Raw genomic sequence first — 25,861 nt, 5'->3', positions numbered from 1 at the left:
TTCAAAATAGCTAGAAATTAGGACTTGAAATGTTTTCAACATACAGAAATGATAATTCCTTTAAGTGATGGATACCTTAAACACCCTGAATTGATCGTTACACACACTATGCATGTAACAGAATATTACAGGTGCCTTATAAATATGTACAAATATTTGTACCAATAAACTTTTTTAGAAAAAGAATTTCAAGTATAACAAAACCAAAAAATGTAAGCATATTACCTAAATCAAGCACATATTCTATTACAATTATTACATCAAAAATATTTCAGGAAACCCTATGTTCTTTTCTATTCTATCATAAGAAAATGGAGCCCTAGAATAGCTTTTTATCAAAGTAAGAAGACAGTATTCTTGCAGATCCAGTAAAAATGAGGATCTTCTTCAACTATTAAGTAATAATCAAGTTTATTTTGAGTTGATTAATTTTTGAAAGCCACGCATCCAGCTAAACATTTAGGAAACTTTGGTGGAAGTTAAGGAGTTCATAGAAAAATTGTTTCAAAAATCTGCTAGTTCTGGACTTGTAAGCTAAAATTTTCAGGAGCTAATATGGTTGTTTTTGCTCAGTTCTCTTTGACTGCCGTGGCTTTTCATGCAAAGAAATCTACAGGGATTTTCATGCAAGGAAATGTACAGGAAACAAATTGAGCTTTCTAATTTCACTCTTTCACTTGTAGCTTAAGTTTCAGTTAAATAATCCCAACAATATTCGTGGGAACTTGGAAAACGAAAGAGAGACAAATTTTAAAGTCTACCTGGGACACTGTTCAAATACCATTTGCTGTTCAAAAGAACATGGGGTTTCCTCAAGTATTTTTGAAGGTTGTTATGACCAAAGTGTCACTATTTGTTTTCCAAGTTAGCTATTTTGTTTGCTATTTTAGGAATGATTCTTTAACATTGAATATATTTCTATAAAGTGACTACCCAACTAAGATGCCTTGCCATCTCAGTTCCACACTGCCTTAAATGACTATTGGATTTAAGTAGTTGCAGCATTGCTGGATATTTCCTGAGTACTCATAGGAATATTAATGAGTATCCGGAATCTCTCTGACAAGTTTCCTAGATTACTCTAATGTCAGGAAATTTTTTAAAATCTCTCTTCTTCCCATTGCATAGACAATATCCCATTGCAAACTGGCTCCTCCCATCTTATGAAGGTGTTCGATTTGAACTAATTTTTAAAATTAAGATTCTTAAAAATGTAATTGAGAAACCTGTGTAGGTCAGCTCAGTGAAGCCTTGAAATATTTTAAATTCATTAAAATCTATGCAAAATTGGCAATATCTTAGAAATAACAGATGACAGGAAGTTACTAGTTCTATCCCATAACATTTATATACTCTCTTGTGGTGAGACTATTGCCTTTTAAGTTGCATCACTTTTTTAGGTACTTAAACACCAGTTAATCACAGATGCTGCATAGATTTTATTTGGAGGGAATGCATGAATCTGGATTTTGATATTTTTCCCCCCATAGGACATTTGGTTGGCTTCTGTCCCTAGAATATTGCCAAGACATATTTTGATGCTTTCTCTTTTAATGATTCATTTGTTGAAATCATCACTTGGCATGCAAATATTATTTGTGGGGCCAACATGAAAAGCTGCCACTCTTCCTTTATGGCATTTTAAAAACTGATAGATGAATAATATTTTATCCACTATAATAATGAATTTCCCTTAGATATGACACAGAATTCTTGAAAATGATTTTGTTTCTCACAATTTTTAAGAATTTATCTGCAGTAGACAAAAATAGGAAACTCTAATATTACAAAAATGTTATCTATTTCTTCTGATTTTTAAAATACTCCCTGCTTTTACAGAAAAACAGTTAATATTTTCTCATTTACTTCTAAAAGTGCTAAGACCAAGGACAGAAACTTAGTAAAACTTAACAAAGTGAAAGAGTAGCAAACTAGAAGTTTTGACATGAAAGTTAGTTAAAACTATAGTCTTATTGGTTAGGTGACAAAATATATGGATGATGGATTTTTTTTATCAGTGATTTGAACAGATATCTTGGCATTTTAGGAACTGGGGTACAGAGAGTCATGGCACCAATGAACACTAATAATTTTTTTGACAATTAAACCTCTGGTTAGCCCAGTAAAAACAGTCGTTCTTTACTCACTAAAGGAATGCCTCGTCAGAATTCATGTGATCTAACCTTCCAAGTCTATATCCTATCCGGTACAGACAAAGTATTATTTTTCATGACCAATGACTGACTGTAGTAACTACTAAAACATATATCCGGAAGTAAAATTTGTCTCTCTGATCTCTTTATATGGGTCTTAAAAGTAAAAATGGCTAACAAATGAGCTGTTGGTAGCATTTTAAGAGTTTATATAGAAGCGGTGGGAGAACATGGTGTTGCATAGTCTGTGCAGTATGTATTTAGCAGAAGCTTTTAGTTAGGCTCAACTAATGGAAAGGGTGTGAACATTTTTGCCTAAGCAAATCCTATGAAAGTTAACAAGGCATATCTTACAAAAATCATTTATTTAACATGTACTACACTCAGCACTGCATGAATCAAAAACTACGTGGACAAAAACCTTTACAAGCCAGTTCTTCAAACAGGATGCTTACAATATGATATAGAACAATAATGGGTCCAAAGTAAGATATTACACTGGCTTTGTACCAAACGTCCTGGTGGTTCATCAAGTCTTCCAGTTTAGAGAAGAGAATACTTATTTTCAATTTGGCCTAATTAGAAAAAAAAAACACTCATGGAAAGTTTGGGACTTAAAAATGGCATATACTACCAGATCATGCTGAGTCTTTTTTCTACCTCTCTGGCTGTGTTTGTTTGTTTACTTTTCCAGCTTCTCCTTTTTCATGTGCCCATTACATGTTGGAGTTCTGTAAGGCCTTCACTCTTTTCTTCTTACTTTCTCCTGAAATAAGTTTGTCAAAGTCTATGACTTCTGTTAGTATCTGTACATTAATGGCATCTCAATATGCATCTGCAGATTAAGCCTCTCCTCAGATTCTGGCATACAACTGCCTCTGATGTCCCAACAGCACCACAAAAAACAACGACTACAAGACTGAATATGTGATCCTTCTCCTAAGCCTTGTCCTCATTAGCAATTTCTGGCTTAAAAATGATGCCAACATCCAACCAGATGCTCAAGTCAAAAACCACAGAATCATCCTTGACTCTCTGTCTTACTCATGCTCCGTATTCAATATATCATCAAATTTTGTCCATTTTACTGGTAAAGAAATTCTAGTCTCTATTATTACTATCATGACCTTAGTCTACTATAGTATCTTTTCAGGTGGTTTTCCTGTGTAAACTGTGACACCCACCCTCAACAATTCTTTATTTATTTTCCACAATGAAACTAAGATAAGTATCCACTTTGAAGTAAAAGAAGCTAATCTGGAAAGGCTGCATACTGAACGATTCCAATTATATGACATGCTGGAAAAGAACCTTGAAGACAGTATAAAGATCAGTGTTTGCCAAGGCTTAGGGGAAAGGGAGGGGATGAATGAGCAGAGCATGGGGAGTATTTAGGTCAGTAAAACTATTCTGAATGATACTATAATGGTGGATACCTGTCTTACACATTTGACAAAACCTATACATGTACAAGAGTGGACCATAATGTAGTAATGTAAACTATGAACTAGGGTGATGATGGTGTGCTAATGTTGGTTCATCAGCTGCAACAAATAAATCGCTCTGGTACAAAATTTTGATAATGGAGGCCGTGTATATGTAGTGGTAAAGTGTGCATGAGAATCCTACTTTCTTGTTTGATTTTGCTATGAATCTAAAACTAATTTAAAAAACACAGCTGGGTGTGGTGGCTTATGCCTGTGATCCCAGCACTTTGGGAGGTTGAAGCAGGTAGACTGCTTGAGTCCAGGAGTTTAAGACCAGCCTAGGCAACATGGCAAAACCCCATCTCTACAAAAAAGTACAAAAAATTAGCCAGACATGGTGGTGTGCACCTGTAAAACCAACTTCTCAGGAGGCTGAGGTGGGAGGATCACCTGAACCTGGGAGGTTGAGGCTGCAGTGAGCTATAATCAATGCCAGTGCACTCTAGCCTGGGTGACAGAGTGAGATCCTATTTCAAACAAACAAACAAACATAAAACCCCAATATTAAATCTACTCTGATCTTATATCTCCTCCTCACTACTGAAAATGCTTTATTGCCTTTTAAGGGCTGCTAAAATGAGTTGGAAGTTCCTAGCACAGTACTTATCCACCTCTGTAGCACCGTATCCTCCATTCTCACTCTTTTTGTGTGCTGTTTCCCAGCCACACTGGTCCTTTTGAGGTATCAATGGTACCTGTGCAGTCCTTCCCTAGGGCTTTTGCCCCATCCCCTTCTCCTTGCCTAATAAATATCTACTCATCCTTCAGATCTTCTCATTGTTATTTCCTAAGGAAAAAGTTCTTTGAGGCCTGTATCTTTCTTCCAAATTGATTGCTATAGCTGTGTCTTTCATATATATATACACACACATATATATGAAAGATATACATATATGAATATACATATATACATATATATGAAATATATATATGAAAGACATATATATTAAAAATATATATATAAGACAGAAATAGCAATCTGTATATATATAATTATTCCCCAGAGCTCTTATCACTTTTATATTTAGACACTTAGAATTATTAGATATTCATAATTAACATCTGTCTCCACTACTAGACTGTAAGCATCTTGAAGCAATATGCTGACTGTTTTTGATCACCCCTGAGACCAGTGAGTGAGTGCAACACAGGAGGCATTTAGCAAATATTTATGGAACGAATGAATGAATGAAGAAAGAATAAGGACTGCCAGATGTGCTGTTGGTTACAAGTTTGCTTACTGTTTTATCTAGCTATTAGAGCTTTGGAGTCACTGAAATAAATGTTAATCTTTTAGAAAAGAACATTTGGAACATGTATTTTAAAAAGTCTCAACACCATGTATACATATGTATATATGTATATATATATGATCTTAATGCTGGCTGCTATAAGCATACCTTCCAGAGGAATCCAAGGCTGTCCTATGGCTAATAATTTTATTTCTGAGTCTATTACATATGTATATATAAAGATATATGTATATATACACCACCATATTCATATATATATGGTGATGAGACTTATAAAAATGCATGTATATATATTCATATATACATCCATATATACACATATGCATATATATATACACATATATGGTGAAACTTAAAATGCATGTGTATATATATACACACATATATCTATTCATGTGTATGCACACACATATACATAATCTCCCTCCACACATACACACACATATACATCTCCCTAAGAATCTGTATTTAATGTGGTTACTCAACTCTTGTGATTTCAGATAGATGCCAGCCTTGTGAACTTAAGGCAAGCAATATAAGTATAGTTCTTCAACAGTGGGGATTATCTGATGTTGGGGCCTCTCTCCATATCCAGCCTCTTGCAAGTCCTGAAAAATCATCTCTGGATGGATGGCCACTAAAGAAATTTCATTGTTCACTGACAGACTCAGAAATAAAATTATTCATTAGCCATAGGGCAGCCTTGGATTCCTCTGGAAGGTATGCTTATGGCAGCCAGCATTAAGACCAAATCACCATGAGGCTGCGTCTTTGCAGAGGTTTGTTTACACATGGTATCCACTATACATTTTCTCTGACTTCATTAATAAACAATTGAGACAAAGAAACCATTTCCTTACTTTCTGGGTAAGCTAAGCAATTTATCTTAATTACTGTCAACCTTTAGTGACTACCATGGGGATTCTAACCATTCACTTCAGTAGTAATGATATAAATTACCTATGAATTTTAAATAGGCAGCCATGGATTTTTGGGTTCTCTTACACATACCTTTTTTTCCCAGCTGAAATTATATGTTTGTATATGTATAGCTATATGGTAAATGTATATATATAGTAAATATGTATATTCTAAATGAATGCCTTTCCTTATTACAGTCAATCCTTTCCCATGGCACCGTGGCAGACTGTGCTGTTGTCGGCAAGGAAGACCCTTTAAAAGGTCACGTCCCCTTAGCACTCTGTGTGTTGAGAAAAGGTGAGAGATCTTTGTCCTTCTTGAATGTCTGGGCCCTGAATAATTAACTAATGTTAATTCAGTGCTTACCATCTGAACTTTCTAGATATAAATGCAACAGAGGAGCAAGTTTTGGAAGAAATTGTGAAACACGTTAGACAGAGCATTGGCCCTGTGGCTGCTTTTCGAAATGCAGTGTTTGTCAAGCAGCTACCCAAAACCAGATCTGGCAAAATCCCTCGATCAGCTTTATCTGCCGTTGTCAATGGCAAGCCATACGAGGTAATTTATCAAAGATATTTAATCTTGGGCTGTAAAATATTTTCTTCATTTCTTTGGCATAAGCAAAGCTCTTAAAAATGGTTCTCAAATATAAATTGCATACCTAGAAAACACATAATAGTACCATTTTTTTAATGTTAAGGGAGAAATTATATAGCCATTCCTTCTGTAGGGATGAGGGTTTTGAAAAGAAACTCAGATTAGTTAATAACATAAGCTTTGATGATAAGAACCAATGTGTGAAAATATTTTTGTTTATTTGTTTTTATTTAGAGACAGAGTCTTGCTCTACCACCCAGGCTGTAGTGCAGTGGCATAATCACCAGAACTGCAGCCTCAAAGTTCTGGTCTAAAGGGATCCTCCCACATCAGCCTCACAAGTAGTTGGGGCTACAGGTTGCATGCCACTCTGCCTGGCTAATTTTTTATTTTGTATTTGTAGAGGTAGTGTTCTATGTTGCCCAGGGTGGTCTTGAACTCCTGGGCTCAAGCGATTTGACTGCCTCAACCTCCCAAAGTTCTGGGATTACAGGCCTGAACCACTACTGCCTGTCAAAATATTTTTGCTCTTAGTAATTGTCAGTTAAATTCAAACAAATTTGTGGAAATTCAATCCTATTGAATTACAAGGTCCATTTTCCTTATTATAGTAATTAATGGCAATTAGTGAATGAGAAAGGAAAATAATTGAGGCTGGCAGCAGATGTTTAAAATGTTCTAATTGATAAATGCTAATTTTGTAATTATTTTTGACATTATTTTAGGAAATCTTAGACTGATTCAAGCATATGTTTTCTTTTAATTTTAACATTACGTATGCGAAGATATACCTATTTTTATCATTAAGATAATAAAAGGCAATGCAATAGTAAGGAGTAGTTATGTGAACAAATGCCAAAAAAGAAAAATTCTTTCTATAGAAATACATAATAGACTCTTAAGAAGAACTCTAACTCTAGAGAAAATAACATCTAGGTCCAGTAGTTTTTTGCTAATTGAACTGTTTACTTTTTTTACTCTGGAAAATTATAGATAAGTATTAATATATTAGGCTCAAAGTTCTCTATTTTTAAACTTTTCCGTATGAATATTACAAGACAATGGGGAAAACAACATTGCATATAATTGTTTAATTATAGAAAGAGTAGAAGAAATTTAAGGAAGAGTATTCACCTGACCCTAATTTTTTTCCCAGATAACCCCTTCAATTGAAGACCCCAGCATTTTTGGCCATGTAGAAGAAATACTGAAGCAAACATCATGAGTTTGTTTTATTCCTATTTTGAGTCGATTTCAGTTAATTTTTTAATTGTAATTAAATATTTGAGTTGTTTCTCAGAAATATTTCAGTAGAAATTACTTGCAAAATGAAATGTGAATTGTAAAACTTGGCCTAAACAAATCTAATGAAAACTTGTGAAAGACCTACGCCTTCTGTTTGATTGCACCCTGTTAGCATTGTTATTAGTTGCCTATAAGATGGCTCATTATATGTAATCTACTGCTTTAGAAAAAAATGTATCTAGTGTATTATTTTTAAAATTGCACCCAAGTAAAACACTTCAATTGAAAGCAACACTAATATAGAGCCACTTCCTGAAAGTAAGAATCTGTAGTTTTGATCCAAAATCTAAAACATGAAGTCAGAAAATAACTAAAATTTTTCTTGTAGATATTTTAGATATTTTCTAATATTCTTTAGATAGTTTCTAATATTTTCTAATATTCTTGTTTTAAATGGATGAAATGAGAAGTTTAGGTAATCATCTAGACAGATGAAATTATTATCTAGGTAGGAGGACTTTTCTAGCTATTCGTTTTCTGAGGGAAAGCTGAACACCAGGGTTATATCTAAACCTTTAGGTCATTTGCTACTTAGGCAAGGAAAACCACATATCTGACCTGGCATGGTGGCTCAGCTTGTAATCCCAGCACTTTGGGAGACTGAGGCGGGTGGATGACTTGAGGTCAGGAGTTCAAGACCAGCCTGGCCAACATGGTGAAACCCTGTAGCTACTGAAAATATAAAAATTAGTCAGGCGTGGTGGCAGGCTCCTGTAATCCCCACTACTTGGGAGGCTGAGGCAAGGAGAACTGCTTGAACTCCAGAGGTGGAGGTTGTGGTGAGCCGATATCTGCCACTGCACTCCAGCCTGGGTATAGAGTGAGACTCCATCTCAAAACAACAACAAACCACTTGCCTGGCAGACAACCAAGATACCATTTAGTCCAATCTTTTCATGGAGATGAGGATCCAGGGAGTACCTCCTCATGTCTCAGGTTCTTAGTTGACTGCATTTCCGAATGATTCCAGATTCCTGTGGAAACAAGGAATCAATGTACAAATGTGGTGGAGTGGCAAGGAAAACTCTTAAGAAAGAAACATCAAGGTTTTTACATTAGGTTAAAGACCAAGAGGGTTTCCAGGCAGGCAGTGTAATGTCTAGGCGATTTTGAAGTGAACTTAAGCCACTAGGTTTGAGGGACAAAGGACCAAAGGACAGAAAACGTGAAGACTGCAGATCTCCTGCTCCACCTCAGGGAGCAGCAGCCCCAGGAGAATATGGCCCCCAAAAGAGGCAGGTCTCCTGCTGCAAGATCTTCTGTTTTTTTGTTGTTTTTTGTTTTTTTCCCCCGCTCTTGTTGCCCAGGCTGGAGTGCAATGGTGCAATCTTGGCTCACCACAACCTCTGCCTCTGGGGTTCAAGTGACTGAACCCCGCTTGAATCGCAGAGGTAATTCCGAGTAGCTGGGATTACAGGCATGAGTCACCACACCCTGCTAATTTTGTATTTTTAATAGAGACAGGGTTTCTCCATGTTGGTCAAGCTAGTCTTGAGCTCTTAACCTCAGTTTATCCACCTGCCTCAGCCTCCCAAAGTGCTGGGATTACAGGCATGAGCCACCATGCCTGGCCGAGCCTCTGGTTTTTAAGAGAGAACAAAGAATCCTGATTTTTATGTAAAATATCTGATTTTAAAATAACTCATTAAAAATATCAAAAGTATCTTTGCATTTAAATTCTAAATTTTTTTTTTTTAATAATTGAAAAGTTAGTTTTTGTTAAGCTAATAGGAATGGGCCAGTTAACTAGAGTAGATGGATATAGGAAATTAAATATTTGATTTACTTAGGGATCTATATGATATCAGTTATCAAACAATACATTTTAACACAAAAGTATACTGTGCTCATTGTATCTTTGATCGTTCTTCAAGTATTTCTCAATCTTTTAGTCTATCAGGAACATTATCAAGAGCAATTATTGTAGCATAATACTCTGGGTACATGAAATGTATGTTAGAGATAAATAGATAATAGATGAAGGTTTATTATTATAAAAATGATCTACAACTTATATAAAAACATTCTGGAAATGTTAACTTTTTTGGGACTAAAGTCTGCAAAATAAATAGCTTAAAGCAAATTCCTATTAAATTGCCTTCTTGATTATTACACCTGGAAAATATATTCATATAATTTTTCCCTTTAATTATGTTAGTAGCCTGAATTAAAGCAACTAGATACTCTAATTTGAAGCTGCTGAGTTCCTTGAATTGTCTTTTTCATTGGTCCATTTTATCCATTGTCACAACTGTGGTCTTCATTAATAACTCGTTTTTAATGTCTTAGCAGTAGAATCTGTTCCTTATTTTTTTTTTCAAGAGTCAGTTAATTCAAAATGAAAAATTCTTTAGCTGAATGTGTGTCATTGTTCATTTGCAAAGTTTAATTTCAGGCAGATCCAAGAATTGTGTAAAGGTTGCATCTTTGGTCCTCTTGCACGTTTTTTTCTGGTAATCAAATCTGAAGGGATACCTCAGCAAGCAGACTTGGGTTATTTTCCAGTTGGATGAGAATGGAAAACAGTGCTCGAGACTGGGTAAGTGGCTATTTTTTGTGTCTCACTGGGGAAATGCATCTCCTTTGCAAAGTCAAAGAATGTTGTTACTTTTATGTGATGAAAAATTGGGCAAGAAAGGTTCAGTTGAATCATCAGACTGCTTAAAATTTGGGAGGTAAAAAACATTCTATTTTACTACTAACCATAAATCACTTTTGCTAGATAATACTTAAAATATTCTGAATTAAATATATCTTTAAAAACAATATGATGTTACTAAAAAAAATGCAGTCATACGTAAACTTGTTGGAATAAATCGTGTGATCTTTGGTATTTTCATAGGATTTCTTACTATGAAAGATATATCTTTCATATTTCATTTTTCCAATATCTTACCACAGGTAAGATATTGGAAAAATGAAAATATAAAGAACTTTCAAAAGTTATAGAAAAGTATTTTCCAATTCATTAAGTTACTTTGCTTGTGAAAATATATTAAACATATTTAAGTGAGACCTGTCCTACATTTAAAGACCAGTTTTGTTTATATAACATTGTATTTGAAAGGTCCTGAACATTAAAAATGTGAGAATTTATAATGTTAATGATCAAAAGGTAACACGTTGAGATTCTGAGCTTAATCCATTAAATCGATTTTAGAATCTGGTAGAAATTATCTTATAAATTAAAGCATATTTTATGCTTTTTTGAGGGAAATAGCTGGATCTTTTGCATCACTATATGTTAGTATCTATTATAGATGATTAATCTTTTGACATCTTTAAAAGAAAGACATTGATTTTAGTGATTGAGTGGTGTATAACTGTAGATCCGAATCTAATTATGGCATTATAATGTCATCGTTCCTACATTCTATTTCGTTTCTATGAATCAAGATGCCTATGTTTAGATGAGCTTAGAAAGCTCTTTCTCATTGTTCCTGCTCAGGCCACATTTTTAGAAAAATTTAAGATCACTCCCATAAGCAAGTTTAGAACTCCCTCTTGTGGTAGACTCACTTTTGAAGGTAAATATTTGAGTCACCCAAAGAACAATTTTCCTGATAGTTTAAGTAAATTGTCGAGCCTTATGTGACTAGAAAACAAAGCTTAAACAGAGAACTGGAAGTATTTTTTTTATTGACAATGGAAAGGGTTTCTGTTACCATTACCTTTTGACTGAATCTGTTAAACAAAAATAGACATTGAAACAAATGTAATGTACGTGCAAACATAGCAAATTAAAATACAAAAAAAGAAATTACTAATGACAGGTCTTGCGCTTAATAAGATCAAGCAGCAGAAAATCAGCAGTTAGATAAATGGTATTATTAAATAGGTTTTACTTTGAATCTCCCATATAAACAAAGAATAAACAACAGTAACACCACCAAATAAAGCCACAGGGAAAGAGATTACTCTTCTATACTTTTATACACTATATATGTTAATCGTTCTGTCTTTCATTTATTTCCTCTGATAAACTGACTTCAGGGAAGTCGCAACAAGGCCATCTTGGCTGAAAGCTTATAACATTAGACGTGAGTCTGGCTAATGCCCTGTTCCATTGACAAAAGGGAAGGGTTTCTTGGGTTTTGTTTTCTCCAGTGGAAATGAGCCTCAGACTCTGCGGTGGTTGACATTTGCTGTCCAGTACTGGCTGGTAGTTCAAGATATTTGAATGAACATGTAGTGCTAGCAAAGAATTTTTTTTTTTTCTTGGTCCACAGGTAACAAGAGAAGATAATGGTTTTTTAATATAAATTTTTAAATAATTGCTTTTGACCCTTGTAAACAGGTTGGCTTTGTTTTGTATTGAAAAGGAGATCGAGCCATCACAGTGCTATTTCTAAAGATATAGGACATCCCTGATTGCCTTTAAAGCTCTATTTTTTGGCTCCAGTTCCAGGTTAAATCAATCATCATTCTTTTTTACATGATCAGAGGCAGGTTGTTCAGCTTTAAGTAAGTAAGTAAGTAAGTAAGTATTGACAGACTTGAAGGAGAAACATGTTGAAGCATGGAACATGCTTCAAGGAAACATTGATTTGACTGTTAACAATTCAAAAACTGTAAAAATGGTGGAATGGTAAAATACAAACAGTACTTAGAATTGTCAAATGTTTGTACTCGAGACTCCATGAACCATATATTTTATTTTTTAAAAAATCATATTTATATCCATTTACATAAGACTTACACATTTAAAAAGAAATGCACAGTAATACATAAATGCCTAGTATATTACAATAAAACATGAAAAACAAGTGGCTTCATTTCATAAAAGCATCTGTTGTACAGTTTATGATGTAGATGATGTTTATTATTCAAATGACTTAAGCATTTTATTACAATTGTAGTAAACTAATCAAATGTAACATCTGACTCCCCCAAAATCACATTTTTTAGCTTTTAATAAATCATGACGTCATTAGTTTCTTAGAATTCAGTTTTCACAAAGATTTTCACTGCTCGTCTTCTTAGATGGTAGTGCACTTTAGGTAGAGTAGACTGAAAAGACGACATCTAAAATATACAACGGATAGCATTAGTTCACTGAAAAGTCCCAGACTGGGAAATCTCATTCTACTCCTCTGTGGGGTACCTCCATGCAGCCTGCTTATTCCTGTCCTAAAACGCCATGGGAAGGAAATCTTCTAGGATCTAGCCAACAGCTATATCTAATTAACATTTGCTCTTCTCCAATTTGGTTCAAGGGAGCTTAATAAATAATAAGATAAGATTTGCTCAACTTTGTGGAAAGTATGGCAGTAATGTAAACAAAGGTAGTTATGCAAATGTTAGCATGCCTTTTGAAAAATTTACAACTTGCTAATTAATAAATTGGGTTGAATTGACCTATTTCATAATATAGATTTATATTCTAGTTCATATATTTTAGAGTTCTTAAAAAGACACCTTTATTTGTGACAAAAACAATGATAATAAGTCACCTATTTTAAAGGGTTTGTGTCAGTTGTATGGCATTGCTGATTCTTTTCAGCCATAATATACTTAGAAAAAGTTCACAATTACTGACACAAAAGAAACAGCAAGTAGTCTGCTCTGAATTATTTTAATAACAAAAGTGTTATTGTTTTACCAAAACAAAAATTATCCTAGATTTAATTATTGTAAATGAATACTGTTATCCCAATTAATGTTAAAAACTAGGAAATATGAACTAGAATGCCATGCACAAAAAACAGATTGCAAATAGTAACACTACCCATCAGTTAAAAGCTAAGAAGCAAGCACTATTGAATATATTAAATAGTCAGTCATTTGTAAATTAGTGAAGTGTTCAGTTCCTGAAGAAATTATAATGCTATGTGTAGACTCTATTATAAACAGTATTTTGGGAGGCCTCTTATTTAGGCAAATTATTCTATACTTTAAATCATGCCTATAATTAGATGCCAAATTATATACTATAATTAAAATTTTAATATAAGGGTTGTACATTCTGAAATTATATCTCTTATCTGGATGCTTTTTGTTTTATCAGCTTCAAATATTGATCCAAACAAGACAGCATATCTGCTCCCATCTTACGCCCAAAAGAGCAACAATAAACTGTGTGGAGCTTTTAGTTCAAGGCAATGAAGAAACAGCACAAGGCAAGCTGTTCCTCTGTCTATAACTGCTTCGTGTTATCCCTGTGCACACATTTGGTTCTTAATATTGCTCTTAAAAAGTATTTTTCAAAATATTCATTGAAAATGGTAAAATATTTTGGTAAACCATGGTTTTAGGTCAAAAAAAATTTATGAACATTTGACATTTATAAATCTAGGAAACCGCAGTTTTACTATTAAGATTGTTTTCAATGAAATCTCTTTTTTATATGGATTTTAAAATAGGTTTCATTAATTAGTATTTCCTTAAAATCAAATGCCTGATGGTTATCCTCCATCCTTATAATTTCGTTCCTATAAGTCTCAAATACTTAAAATTCATAATTGTTTTAGCAAGCGTAAATCAAATTGATAAGATACAATGTAAAAAGTTTTTTCACAGTTTCTACTTTTTTTTTTTCTAATATTCAATTTTATTACTTAAAAATCCAGAGGGTGGGAGGCTGAGGCAGGAGAATTGCTTGAACCTGGGAGGTGGAGGTTGCAGTGAGCCGAGATCGCGCCACTGCACTTCAGCCTGGAGACAAAGCGAGACTCTATCTCAAAAAACAAAATCCATAGAGGGAATTAAGAATGTCTTGTGAAATTTGATGGAGTTGGACTGATGGTTTCACTAAGGCAGACCTGCTCCACAGAACCGTTCTCTCCTACTAAGTATGAAATTCTCACTATTAGTACCACTCTCCTTAGACAAGTGATAACTAAAAAACCATGGAGAATATATCTACCCAGGCAGATTTCCCATGAATGCTCTGTCATATGTTAGTTTATTGGATTGGATAATGGTCCCCCAAGAATGTATAAAGAACCTGAGGCTAAAGGATTGGAAACAAGGAAGTTGGATTAGTAGAAATATAGCATTAGGAGAAACAGGGTGCCAATCCAACAGCTGGTAAAAACCAGAGCAAGAATTGCATCGAATTGTGGGAGGTCTAAGACAAATATATGGAAAGAAACATGAAAGGGAAGATCCAGCTTATCAAAATGGGAAATTGGAGCTAATAATAGCCAAACCACTTAACAAGATACATATATTACTGCCTTTCCACAGTTTCTACTTTTGAGACAGAGTCTTGCTCTGTCATCAGCCAAGCTGGAGTGCAGGGGCACAATCTCCACTCAACTGCAGTTTCTGCCTCCCAAGTAGCTGGAATTATGGGAGTGCTCCGCCATGCCCAGCTAATTTTTGTATTTGTAGTAGAGATGAGGTTTCACTATATTGGCCAGGCTGGTCTCCAACTCCTGACCTGAAGTGATCCACCTGCCTGGGCAAGTTTCTACTTTTTAATATAAAACCATCTCTAAATCATTTTCCTGTCTGTCGCTATTTGACTCTGTGAACTTGCTTAAATCCTTATCTGCCTACCTTGGTTTTCTTACATAAAATATACACTTAATAAAATGCTATGCGAATCAATATAAAATGGCAGTAAAAAGTAGAAAACAGTGTAGTGGCAACCCACTGATGTGTGATAATACAGTGATAGGCCTCCATCAGGCAGACCTTAAACCATAGCAGACAGATGGTGATAGGAAATACCAGACTAAGAGTTAAAATACAAAGATTTCTTTTCCCCCTGAAGCAATTCAAGAGTTATCTCACTTCTGTACTGCTAGGGCCTACCAAAGAGTATAGTGTATATTGACTACTCTATGTAGGTTCCACTTTCTGTTGTTTATTTTTTATTTTTTGTCAGCCAAAGGGAAACTACTCACAGCAGGTCAGTGCTGCCTCCTTTGAGTGGCTTGTCAACATGAGTATGTGCGAACAGTGGAGTTGTCTAACCTCTGCAGTCTTGATGAAGCAACTGCAAATGGAGAAAAGGGCTTTAGAGGGACTTGGATGATTGAGTACAAGATTTCAGCTGAGAAAGATTTATTTTCCCTACACATGGGGATTCTGAACATATCAGTAGACCTTTTTTCTTTCAGATATAAGCCACTCACATTCCTCTTCTCTAGATCAAGTTCCTAATGAAAATTTATCCCAATGTAATTCACCTGAGCTTTTGAATTGTTATGTGTTCCTCCTTAGATGAAATCTGTAACAGGAGCAGCTCCCCAGGGTGCTTCTGTTTTTGATACAGAGATTGCTCTTGGAGCAGAAAAAAATTCACCGTAATGAGTGCTCTAAGTATTGAAGAACTTCTACACTGTAATGATGTCAAGTTCCTCATGAATTTTGCTGACATGTTCCACAATATTAACAAGTTGTAAGAAATGTAGATCAAAGATCACAGTTGATGCTGGAACTAATTTTTAACTATGACCTTGAAAATAAATAATGATGCTAGGTGCTTATGTTAACAAACAGAGTGGGACTATTTTTCGTTAATGCCTCCCAAACAGAAATAATTTTGTGACTGCTATTTCAAAGTTGTCCCTCCTCTGGAATGATTGTTTTCCTTTGTAAAGTAAATACCGTAAGTCTAATGTCCACAGAAGGAAATACTAATTGAGAAATTACTGTGTTTTGTGTTTCTTTAATTCTCTTTTCATGTTTGTGTTTGTTTATTTAAGGCCTTCGGCCTTGATTAGAGGGAAGAAATATCTGATGAGTCTGAATTTCTAAGATAACATATAAAACTTGCAATATTTAAACATGTAGGGAGACAGCGGAGTTAATTTCCATTTACTATAGATCTTTAGTCCAAATACAATCTCTAACTTAAACTGTTTATTTTGGGAGAAGACTAAAGAAACACAATTAATGCCGATGTTTATTGTTCTTCCTAGAGGTGGACATTAGCCAAACTATTATTTTTAGGATGTTATAAATTATTTTGAAAATGTGAATAAAGTGCCATGAGTTCATGCAATAGCAGTGTAAAAAGGAGTCTGGTTTGTGATGAGAGCAAAGCAAATTTCAAGCAGAGCAAACCAACTCAAGAAAATAATTCCAGAAAGTAAGGTCAGAGAATTATACTAGCTTTGGCTAAACAAGCTTTTTGCTTTATAAGCAAGCAATGCAAAAGTACTGTACCATCTGTTGTCATTTTTCTTGACTGCCCAGATGTTGTGGTTAACCTAAATCCAGCTGGTAATGTTTCTGAAGACCCAGGCATCATGCTGATTCCATGTACTTCACGAGGAGGAAACTGCCGTCTCCAGGTTGATCCACGTCTGAAGTTCTTGTCATCACTCTGCCAGTACAGTTATAATGTGATGTTACAAAAACAAACTAGTCCGTGTGCTTAAAGCTGTGTGCTTAGAAACATGTAACACAGATTATTTGCATTTAGTCTGTCAAGTATACATGTGGAATCATGCTTTATCAAGATAGTTCTATGATTCCAAAACAAGACTGTAGGTGATTTGATATATAAATTTTTAAATAAAACTTTTCATACAATTTCACATTTAAGGTCTGACATCTATACAGTAAATATCTTTGAAAGCCTAAAATAAGCCACCAATTATTTTTTCCAAAATAAATAATATTGGATATACTATGTTCCACTTATGTATAGTTTAAAGACAAAGAAGCACATCTCATTTAATTGGCTCAATAGACTTTTCTTCCAGTTCATTACTATCAAGAAGCTACCCCACACCTGGACAGCTCCTAAGAGAAAGTAGCAATATGACAAGTCTTCAATAATTTTTACTGTAATTGTTTGCAACTTTTAAGTAAGAATAATTGTGTTTTAAGGTGTATGAGTTTAAAAGAAGACCTTTTTGAATCAATTTTAAGTAAGGAATAAAAATTCTGTCATGCAACTTTTTTTTTTTTTCTTTTTTTTGAGATGGAGTTTTGCTCTTGTTACCCAGGCTGGAGTGCAATGGCACGATCTCGGCTCACCGCAACCTCCGCCTCCTGGGTTCAGGCAATTCTCCTGCCTCAGCCTCCTGACAACTTTTGAGACTAGGCTTTTAGAAATGTTAATCATTTTTCTGATTGAATAAGAGCATGAATTTATCAGAAGCTAGCTGAGTACAAGACTGTAGAGCTTATCTCTTTATAATCTCCACAGGACAAAGGACAGAGTAGATTTTATAATACCAAGATTATCTGTCCTGCCTATTTGAATATAGAATTATTGGCCCATATTTGGATTTGTTGAGTTCTTCATAAAATAATTTTAATCAGCTTGTCTTTGTACCAAGAAACACCTGTACTTTGCAACACAGAATTATGCATCTCTTTATTTTCTACTGCATACTCAGGTTTCTTTCCCACTTCTTCCAGAAAGATTCTGTAGAAAAACTCAGACTATTAAAATGTCTACCAGTCCACAGCATTTACTAATATTCCTTGTATTCATTCATCTGGGGAAGCCACTTACATGTTTATTATTTTCCAAATCACTTAAATATGCATATATTAGATATAGTGGATCTTATACTCAATATAGCTTTCAAATTCTATGATTGTTAAAATGTTATTCATCTGTTTTTAAGAAAAACTCAGTATCAATATATAAAATAATAAAAAGCTTCCCATCTACTGAAGCAAGTTTTACCTTCATTTTAATTTTCTAAAATTTCCTGGCAAGATATAGTGATTTAAGAAATAAATGCATTCTTTATTAAAAAGCTGAATTTATCAATATTAGTGTTTTAATTTTTTCTAATTAAAAAAAAAATGTTGCTCAACATTTTGCAGTCACAGCTCATAAAAATTGTAAATTACTGTTTAGTATCTCTAATTGCTGAAATGATATTTATATTTATAATATAGCTCTTTCCAAAATTAAATAAGATTGAATATTTAACAACAAACCTGGATAAAATTCTAAATTCTAATTATAGAATAGTCATTTGATTAATTTCCAAGCACTATTCCTTAAAAACAAAGATGTTCCATCATTTTTCTTTTACTCGCTAAGATCTTTTTTGAATAACAGGTAAACTTACTTCATCCAGTCGCCTTTCAGTTCCCAGGGCCAAGAGGTTATTGTATTCTCTTTCAAGAATCTGCCTTGCCTGTTGACATCAAATTACAGTTACCATCACTGAAATCACATTTTATGTTAAAAATCATGTGGCTCATAGTTATCTGAGAATGTACTACAAACCATATTTTATTTATGGATTTTTAAGATTTAAGTCCACCATGTCTATTAGCCATTGTAAATTTTAACTATAAAAACTATTTGGGGCTTTTTTTTTTTTTTTTGTCTGTGGACAGTAGAGAGACAGTCTTGCATAAGCATCTGAGGTCAAGAGGCTTTGGTCTCACTTGGTTACTTTATTCCAATTGAGTATTTTGTTTAATCTCTGAAATATGTAAAAACAAAATAAAAAAGTAAATTGGACTGTCAATTTTTAATCAAATCTGTGCAGGTAATTCTCAAACCTGGCCAACGATTTTCATTTGGGGAAAGTTTAGATAATAAAGATTCCCATGCCCTATCTCTTAATAACTGATTTCTTAGGACTATGATGTGGGTTGGAGGTTTTATTTTTTATTCATCAGGAACTATATTGATTCAAATTATTATCCAGTTTTGGGAATCACTGGCATATCCAATGCTAAGACACTGCATAATTCACACATGTAAATAGAAATGACTGCCTCTCAGAGAGACAGAGACTGATGGCCATCTGTCAGGGATTTCGTTTAGTGGAATCTGGCATTCAGGTGGGAGATTGGGCCATATAACTTCTAAATCCCTTTCTTGTTTAATTTTTTGATGTTTTTTGGCTAGAAATCCACTAGCCTGAAATTAAAACCCCAGTGACATATTTCAAACCTTGAGCTAACTTTCATTAATAACCATGAACACACAGCCAGATTTTTTTTCTAAAAGTTTAGCTTATCATTATATAAACCAGAATACAATAAGACTACAGCAAAAAAAACTTGCCTGGGTGTTCTGTGTTGGAATCTGTAATAATAAAGCTAAGCTGCTGTAGTCAAAGTTTTCATCCAGGGCTATAAGTGAGCCATGCACACCGCTCTCAAGTATATTATTTGCATATTCTCGAAGTCCAATTGCTTGTATCCAGCGAATAACTCGGTCATTGCTCCACACCAACACATCTAGGTAAAGAGATGTATCATTTTAGGATGCAGTGTTTTGCATAGTAGAACTGCTGGCTGAAATGAGCCATGGGTATCTGGCCAGGTCACACTTATGCTGATTTATCCACACCCTAATGTACCTGGCTCCCTTCATTTGCAAATAATTACTGTTTTAATAATTAACCTTTTCGAGTCTAAATCTATTTAAAAAGCTTTTGTTTTTCAGAGTGTTTGTTATAGCTAAAATTATAGCACTTCAGTGCTGTCATAGAATACCGTGTCTTTGTTTCTTGTTTTCATACTACAGCCCTAGGGGTCTGTCTGAAGTTCAATGTTTTTACCACCAGATGGAGACATTTCTTATTCGTGTCTTGATACACGCCTCTTCAGTGAACAGCAGATGAGATCGTAATCCTGCCTTTCATCAGAAGTGTTTGTTAACCACTACCTAAACATTGGCATATAGACTAGAAGATACATTTTTTTTTTACCTGACTTAATATTTAAGAACAGTAAAATAATACAAAGTGTCAATAGATGAATTCTTACTACTATATTTCAGTGCATTTTTTCCCAATCACATGGTAATGCAAAATTCAAGCACTCAAATGTCAAAAATTGTTTCTGCTTTATTGAAAGTAGTATCCTACTGAGGAACAAAATCCTCTGAATTTTATTTTTTAAAAATAAAACCTTTAGAGAAAAATGTCATGTCCTTTTTTTTTAGACAAAAACAAATTATATTTTATCAGTTATTTTCTTCAGTTTTTTCCCATTACAAGTTGGCAGAATACTATAAAAACAGTAAAACAGAAGGACTAAAATCGTTCATAAAAAAATAATTTTAAGAAATTTAAGGGGATATGAGAAAAAACTTTTTTCCTACCTGTAGAAAGGGAAAGGAAACTATAATTATTATTAAAGTAAAAGTAAGTTTTTCTGTCATTTTTTTCTCTCTAATGAAGTGCACAGCTTTTTCAGGAAATATAAAAATCTTCCAGGAAATATTCTTCAACTTTAACTGTTTTAATAAGCCTTTGAAAAGCATGTTTTAAATAACTGTTTTGATGAGTCTTTGAAAGACCTTATTTGTCCTATTTTATTCATTTATAACCAACTTAGGTGCTCTTGCGTATAACACTGAAGCAATAAAGTGATAGCACAGACCCACAGAAGTCCCCTCATGCACCTTCTCAGGCACTATTCTCACTCAACAGTAACCAATATTCTGCCTATTTTCATTACAGAATCGCTTTGCCTGATTTAATTTTTTGGCTTTTCATACATAAATCATACAATAAGTACTTTTTTATCTGCCTTTCATTCAATATGGAATTTATCTATGCTTTGGCAAATAGCAGTGGGGTGTTCATGATCATTGCTATTTAGCATTCCATTGCATGATTATGCCACAGTGTGTCCATTCTATTGCAGATGGACGTGTGAGTGGATTCCACTTTGGGTTATTAAGAACAGTGTTGCTTTGAAGGGGAAAGGGTGGGGGATGGCAGGGATAAAAGACAACACATTGGGTACAGGGTACACTGTTTGGATGATGGATGCACCAAAATGTCAGAAAAGTCACAACTAAAGAACTTGTTCATATAACCAAATACCACCTCTGTTGCCCAAAAACATATTGAAATAAAAATACTGTTGCTTTGAACATTGTTATACATGTATTTTGTTTTGTATATTTACATGTTGCAGTAGAATAAATAACAAGGAATAAAATTGCTATGTGGTTATGTTAGCAGATATTGCTAAGCAAATTTCATTCTCACAATTTAATCTTTCATTGTTAATGTCTGAAACTCTTTACCAATGCTTTGTTTTTTTTGTTTTTGTTTTGTCTTGCTTTTTTTTTGCCATTATGGTAGGTGTGTGGTATTGAGTTGAACTGTGTTACCCAAAATTCATGTCAAAGCCCTAACTTCCAGTACCTAAGAATGTAACCTTACTCGGTAGAAGGTCTTTATAGAAATGATCAATTAAAATGAGTTATTAGAGTGGGCCCAAATTAATCAGACTGTTATCTTTCTTAAATGGCAAAAATTGGAAATAGACATACACACATGGAGAGCACTATTGATGATGAAGGCAGGGATCAGGGTGATGTTCTTACAAGCCAAAGAACACCAAAGATTGCCAGCAAATCACCAGAAGCCAGGGGCGAAGCAAATAACAGTTTTTTCTCAGTAGGAACTGACTCTGCTAACACCTTGGGCTGGAACTTCTAGTCTCTAGAACTGTGAGAAAACAAAATTTGTTGCTTAAGATACACAATCTTTGGTAATTTGTTACATCGGCCCTGACAAACTAATACATGGCTATCTCATTGTAGTTTTTTTTTTTTTTTTTTTTTGAGACGGAGTTTTGCTCTTGTTACCCAGGCTGGAGTGCAATGGCGCAATCTCGGCTCACCGCAACCTCTGCCTCCTGGGTTCAAGCAATTCTCCTGCCTCAGCCTCCTGAGTAGCTGGGATTACAGGCACGCGCCACCATGCCCAACTAATTTTTTGTATTTTTAATCGAGACGGGGTTTCACCATGTTGACCAGGATTCATTGTAGTTTTAATCAGAAATTCCCATTATGAAATGAAAATGTCTACTACTTTTAAGATTTGTCAGTTTTTACTTTCTGTATTTTAAATCTACATATTAGATGCATACAAATTTGCTGTATCTTCCCTTCTATTATTTAAAAATAGCCAACATATTTCTAGTATATTTCCTGCCTTAGAGTCTATATTCTGGTATTAGAAGAATCACAGCAGCTTTAGTTAATATTTGCATGTGTATCTCCTTTACTACTAAGTTTTCTACGTTCTTATATTCAAAGTGTATCCACTGTGTACAGCATCATTGTTTTTCATCTATCTTTAAATTGAATTAGTTCTTGCCCATTTAATATTACTTAGATATTTGAGTTGAAATCCACCATCTTTCTATTTTTCCTACCTGTTCTTTGTTCCTATTCTTTCTTTCTTGCCTTTTATTATGTTTTCTTATTTTATTCTACCACTCCATTAGCTTTTTTGTTTGTCTTTAGATGGAGTCTCACTCTTGTTGCCCAGGCTGGAGTGCAGTGGTGTGATCTGTGCTCACTGTAACCTCTGCCTCCGGGGTTCAAGCAATTCTCCTGCCTCAGCCTCCCAAGTAGCTGGGACTACAGGTGCATGCCACCATACCCAGCTAATTTTGTATTTTTACTAGAGATGGGGTTTCACTATGTTAGTCAGGCTCGTGTCATCTCCTGACCTCAGGTGATTCGCCTCCCTTGGCCTGCCGAAGTGCTCGGATTACAGGCATGAGCCACCATGCCCGGCCCTCTATTAGCTTTTTATGTTTATACTTTATATTATTATTTTAGTAATGACACTTAAAGCTTATAATATGTATTCTTATTAGAGTCTACTATAAATTATTCCTTTTATCATTTTCTAGATAATGCAAAGACAATTTAATTTCAATTTCACTTATTCCCTTCCTGCCTTTTGTGTTATAGTTATGTATTTTAATTCCATGTAAAATTTAAGCCCTGCAGATATTATTTTTATTATGAAATTTACCCATACAATTTTCAGTTCTCCTCCTTCATGTGTGCATTTTTTATTATCTTTATGATCATTTCCATCTGCCTGAATCACTTATTCTAGTATTTCTTTTCTGTTTGTTTTTTTCTGGTGAAATAGTCTGTCAGAATTTGTTTGTCTGAAAGTGTATTAATTCTGTTTTTAATGCTGATGGACATACTTCAAAGTAAGAAATTAGTTTGATTCAGCATTTTAAGGCTATAATTCCATTTTGCTCTAGCATTACTTAGTTGAGTGATGTCAGTTATCTTACGTTGCGCCTTCGAAATTACTGTGGAGTTTACTCTGCCGAATCTAAGATTTTTGGGGGTGGGGAGTTACGGTTTTCAGTAGCTCTATTGTAATGTGTTTAGATGCGTTTTATTTCCCCTTTTATTTCTAATCTTACTTGGGGTCCATTGAGTACATTGAATCTGTGGTTTATCATTTCAATTATTTTCTTTTTATGTTGCTTTCTTACTGTCTCTTACCTCACGATGTCCAATATGTCTCTTGTGATGTTTTATATCACTCATCCTTTTTGCTTCTTGTCATATGCGGGGCTAGATGTTTTCAAGTGATCTTTTATTTCACTAAAGTCTCTTCTACTAATAAACCACCTATTGCGTTCTCAATTTAAGTTTTTATACTTTTCAATTATTCAAATTTACATGTGATTATTTGTTAAACACATTGATTCCAGCTATATTAAATTCTCCATTTTGTCACTTATATTCCCTACACATTTTTAAATAAACAGTGTTCAGGGTCAACTATGAATATGTTTCTGTTTTCTGATTTTATCATCTTGGTTTTTCTTATTTTGCCCATTATGTGACACGTCTGAGTTTTTCTTTTATTTGCTCTCACACAACATGGTTGAAAACCTGCAGAGGCTCTGAATGTCAGCTTCCTCTTGAGAGGACTTTACTTTTATGTTTTTCTGCAGTTACAATAACAGCAGATCAACTTAATTCCAATTAAGGATTGAGATAAATCAATGCTAGATTTTATCATTTCAAAATAAAGCTTAGGAATCTCTTTCACTATAGTAACCATTTTACTACCTATATGTGTTCCATAATATCGGTTTTAAACCTCAAATATACATAATAATACTTAACATTAAAATAAATAAATACCCTGATCTGTTTAAGTCTACCCTTAGTCCTAGGGTGTGTTTTATCAGAGACCTCAAATGAAAGTATATTTGGTGGTTATGATCTTTGATTTTTTTTTTTTTTCACTGTATTGTCGTAAGATTACAACAGTTCTCTTTCTAGATTTCTTACCCTTTGGCTTCTGCTTTCTGTTCAGTTTTTAGCTTCTAATTCCATCCTTCTTAGAAATCCATGAATGTCTCCAGAGGAGTATTTTATAAAAGGTCAGGCTTACTTATTGTATTATTGTTATTTTTTACAGATTCTTTGCCCTTGACGGCCTGGCAGTTTTGGCATCTCTAAATTCCACTCCCCACCTCTGCCCCACTCTGTTCCCTGCTCCTCTGTGAGATGCAGAAAAAACAGTAGAGAATGACAGGTTTACGATTTCCTTACATTTCTCTTTTTTCCAAGATCATAACCTCTCAAGTTCTGTCCCTTTTAATTGGTTTCTACTGTTTTCAAATACGTCATTATTACTATTTATTCATTTATCTAGCCTTTCTATTTCTTCTTGGTGGAAGATTGGTCTGACTTAATGTACTCCAATCTATAAGTTCTTCAAATTAGCTGGTGTTCTTTCTGTCTGTGCCAATCCACAGTGCTAGCAAAACATCTGTACATGAATCTGGCAGCTGTATATATATCTGCCTCACATCTATCTCTCTACTTCACTCCTTTCATGGGTTGAATGCTCTCATTTCAAAAGCAGGTCCTAGATTTAGGTAACACGGAACATAGAAGGAATGCCCACGTACCACAGTTATTCTGCAAGAATAAATTTCTGCAAGAAGTATGATATTTATTGTTCCCCTCAGTTTTGCCTCTTTCTTCCCCTAGTCATCAGCAAAGCAAAGGATTTCCTTAATACTCTTTACTATATAGGGAAATTTTATATTATACATGTTAATTGTCTCTGTGAGTTAGTTCTGAAGTGTAGCTTTTCATCTGAGTTTTCCTTAGCTTGTTCCATTGAGGTTTTTGGACCTCAGAAAATGGGATGTGAGTTGGTTAGTATTACATTTGGTATATAATCAGCTGAAGTTGATAGCTACTGATTCATTCTAACAACTAGTTAGTTACCCTACACTTGAACCCCAAAAGCTAGGCATGTGCTTGTGGGTGACAGCAATAGTTCTCCACTTAATTTTACTAAACACATTATTTTTAAAAATGAATGTGACAATGCTGTCATTAAAAAAGTATCCAGTTTTCTTTACACTTTACTAGATGGATTTGTAAATAGGGAATTTTTTTTTTTCTAGAGTTAGGTTTATATTTTGATAGTCTAAGACATATTATGTG

At 34.2% G+C, this 25,861-nt stretch overlaps 2 protein-coding genes and 1 long non-coding RNA gene across 25 annotated transcripts in view; 2 read left to right on the top strand and 1 right to left on the bottom strand.

Moving 5' to 3' along the window:
• ACSS3 (acyl-CoA synthetase short chain family member 3) overlaps nt 1-7,796 on the top strand; it is a 157,173-nt gene extending 149,377 nt beyond the window's left edge. For both annotated transcript variants that reach the window (XM_012442092.3, XM_012442093.3), the window contains exons 14-16: nt 6,012-6,111; nt 6,197-6,372; nt 7,568-7,796. In XM_012442092.3, the coding sequence (XP_012297515.1) occupies nt 6,012-6,111; nt 6,197-6,372; nt 7,568-7,636 (345 nt within the window). In that variant the 3' untranslated portion in view covers nt 7,637-7,796. The remainder of the gene's footprint in view (nt 1-6,011; nt 6,112-6,196; nt 6,373-7,567) is intronic.
• A 1,857-nt stretch (nt 7,797-9,653) lies between these two features.
• LOC135275372 (uncharacterized) lies at nt 9,654-16,408 on the top strand. Its single transcript, XR_010342963.1, has 2 exons — nt 9,654-10,255; nt 13,724-16,408. It is a non-coding gene; the product is annotated as an uncharacterized LOC135275372 (long non-coding RNA).
• PPFIA2 (PTPRF interacting protein alpha 2) overlaps nt 11,339-25,861 on the bottom strand; it is a 495,144-nt gene continuing 480,621 nt past the window's right edge. For 8 of the 22 annotated variants that reach the window (XM_064376927.1, XM_012442051.3, XM_012442055.3 and 5 more), the window contains 3 exons: nt 19,664-19,839; nt 18,711-18,779; nt 16,749-16,996 (listed from right to left, as the gene is read on the bottom strand). In XM_064376927.1, the coding sequence (XP_064232997.1) occupies nt 16,766-16,996; nt 18,711-18,779; nt 19,664-19,839 (476 nt within the window). In that variant the 3' untranslated portion in view covers nt 16,749-16,765. Of the gene's footprint in view, nt 12,742-15,569; nt 15,662-16,748; nt 16,997-18,710; nt 18,780-19,663; nt 19,840-25,861 lie in introns of those variants that run through there. The other 14 variants (XM_012442054.3, XM_012442056.3, XM_012442066.3 and 11 more) reach the window with 4 other exon arrangements.

The sequence above is a fragment of the Aotus nancymaae genome, unplaced genomic scaffold (genome assembly GCF_030222135.1).
Source record: "Aotus nancymaae isolate 86718 unplaced genomic scaffold, 86718_ANA_hifiasm-v0.15.2.pri h1tg000016l, whole genome shotgun sequence".
NCBI classification, from domain to species: domain Eukaryota; kingdom Metazoa; phylum Chordata; class Mammalia; order Primates; family Aotidae; genus Aotus; species Aotus nancymaae.
This window is presented reverse-complemented; position numbering and strand designations above follow the sequence as displayed.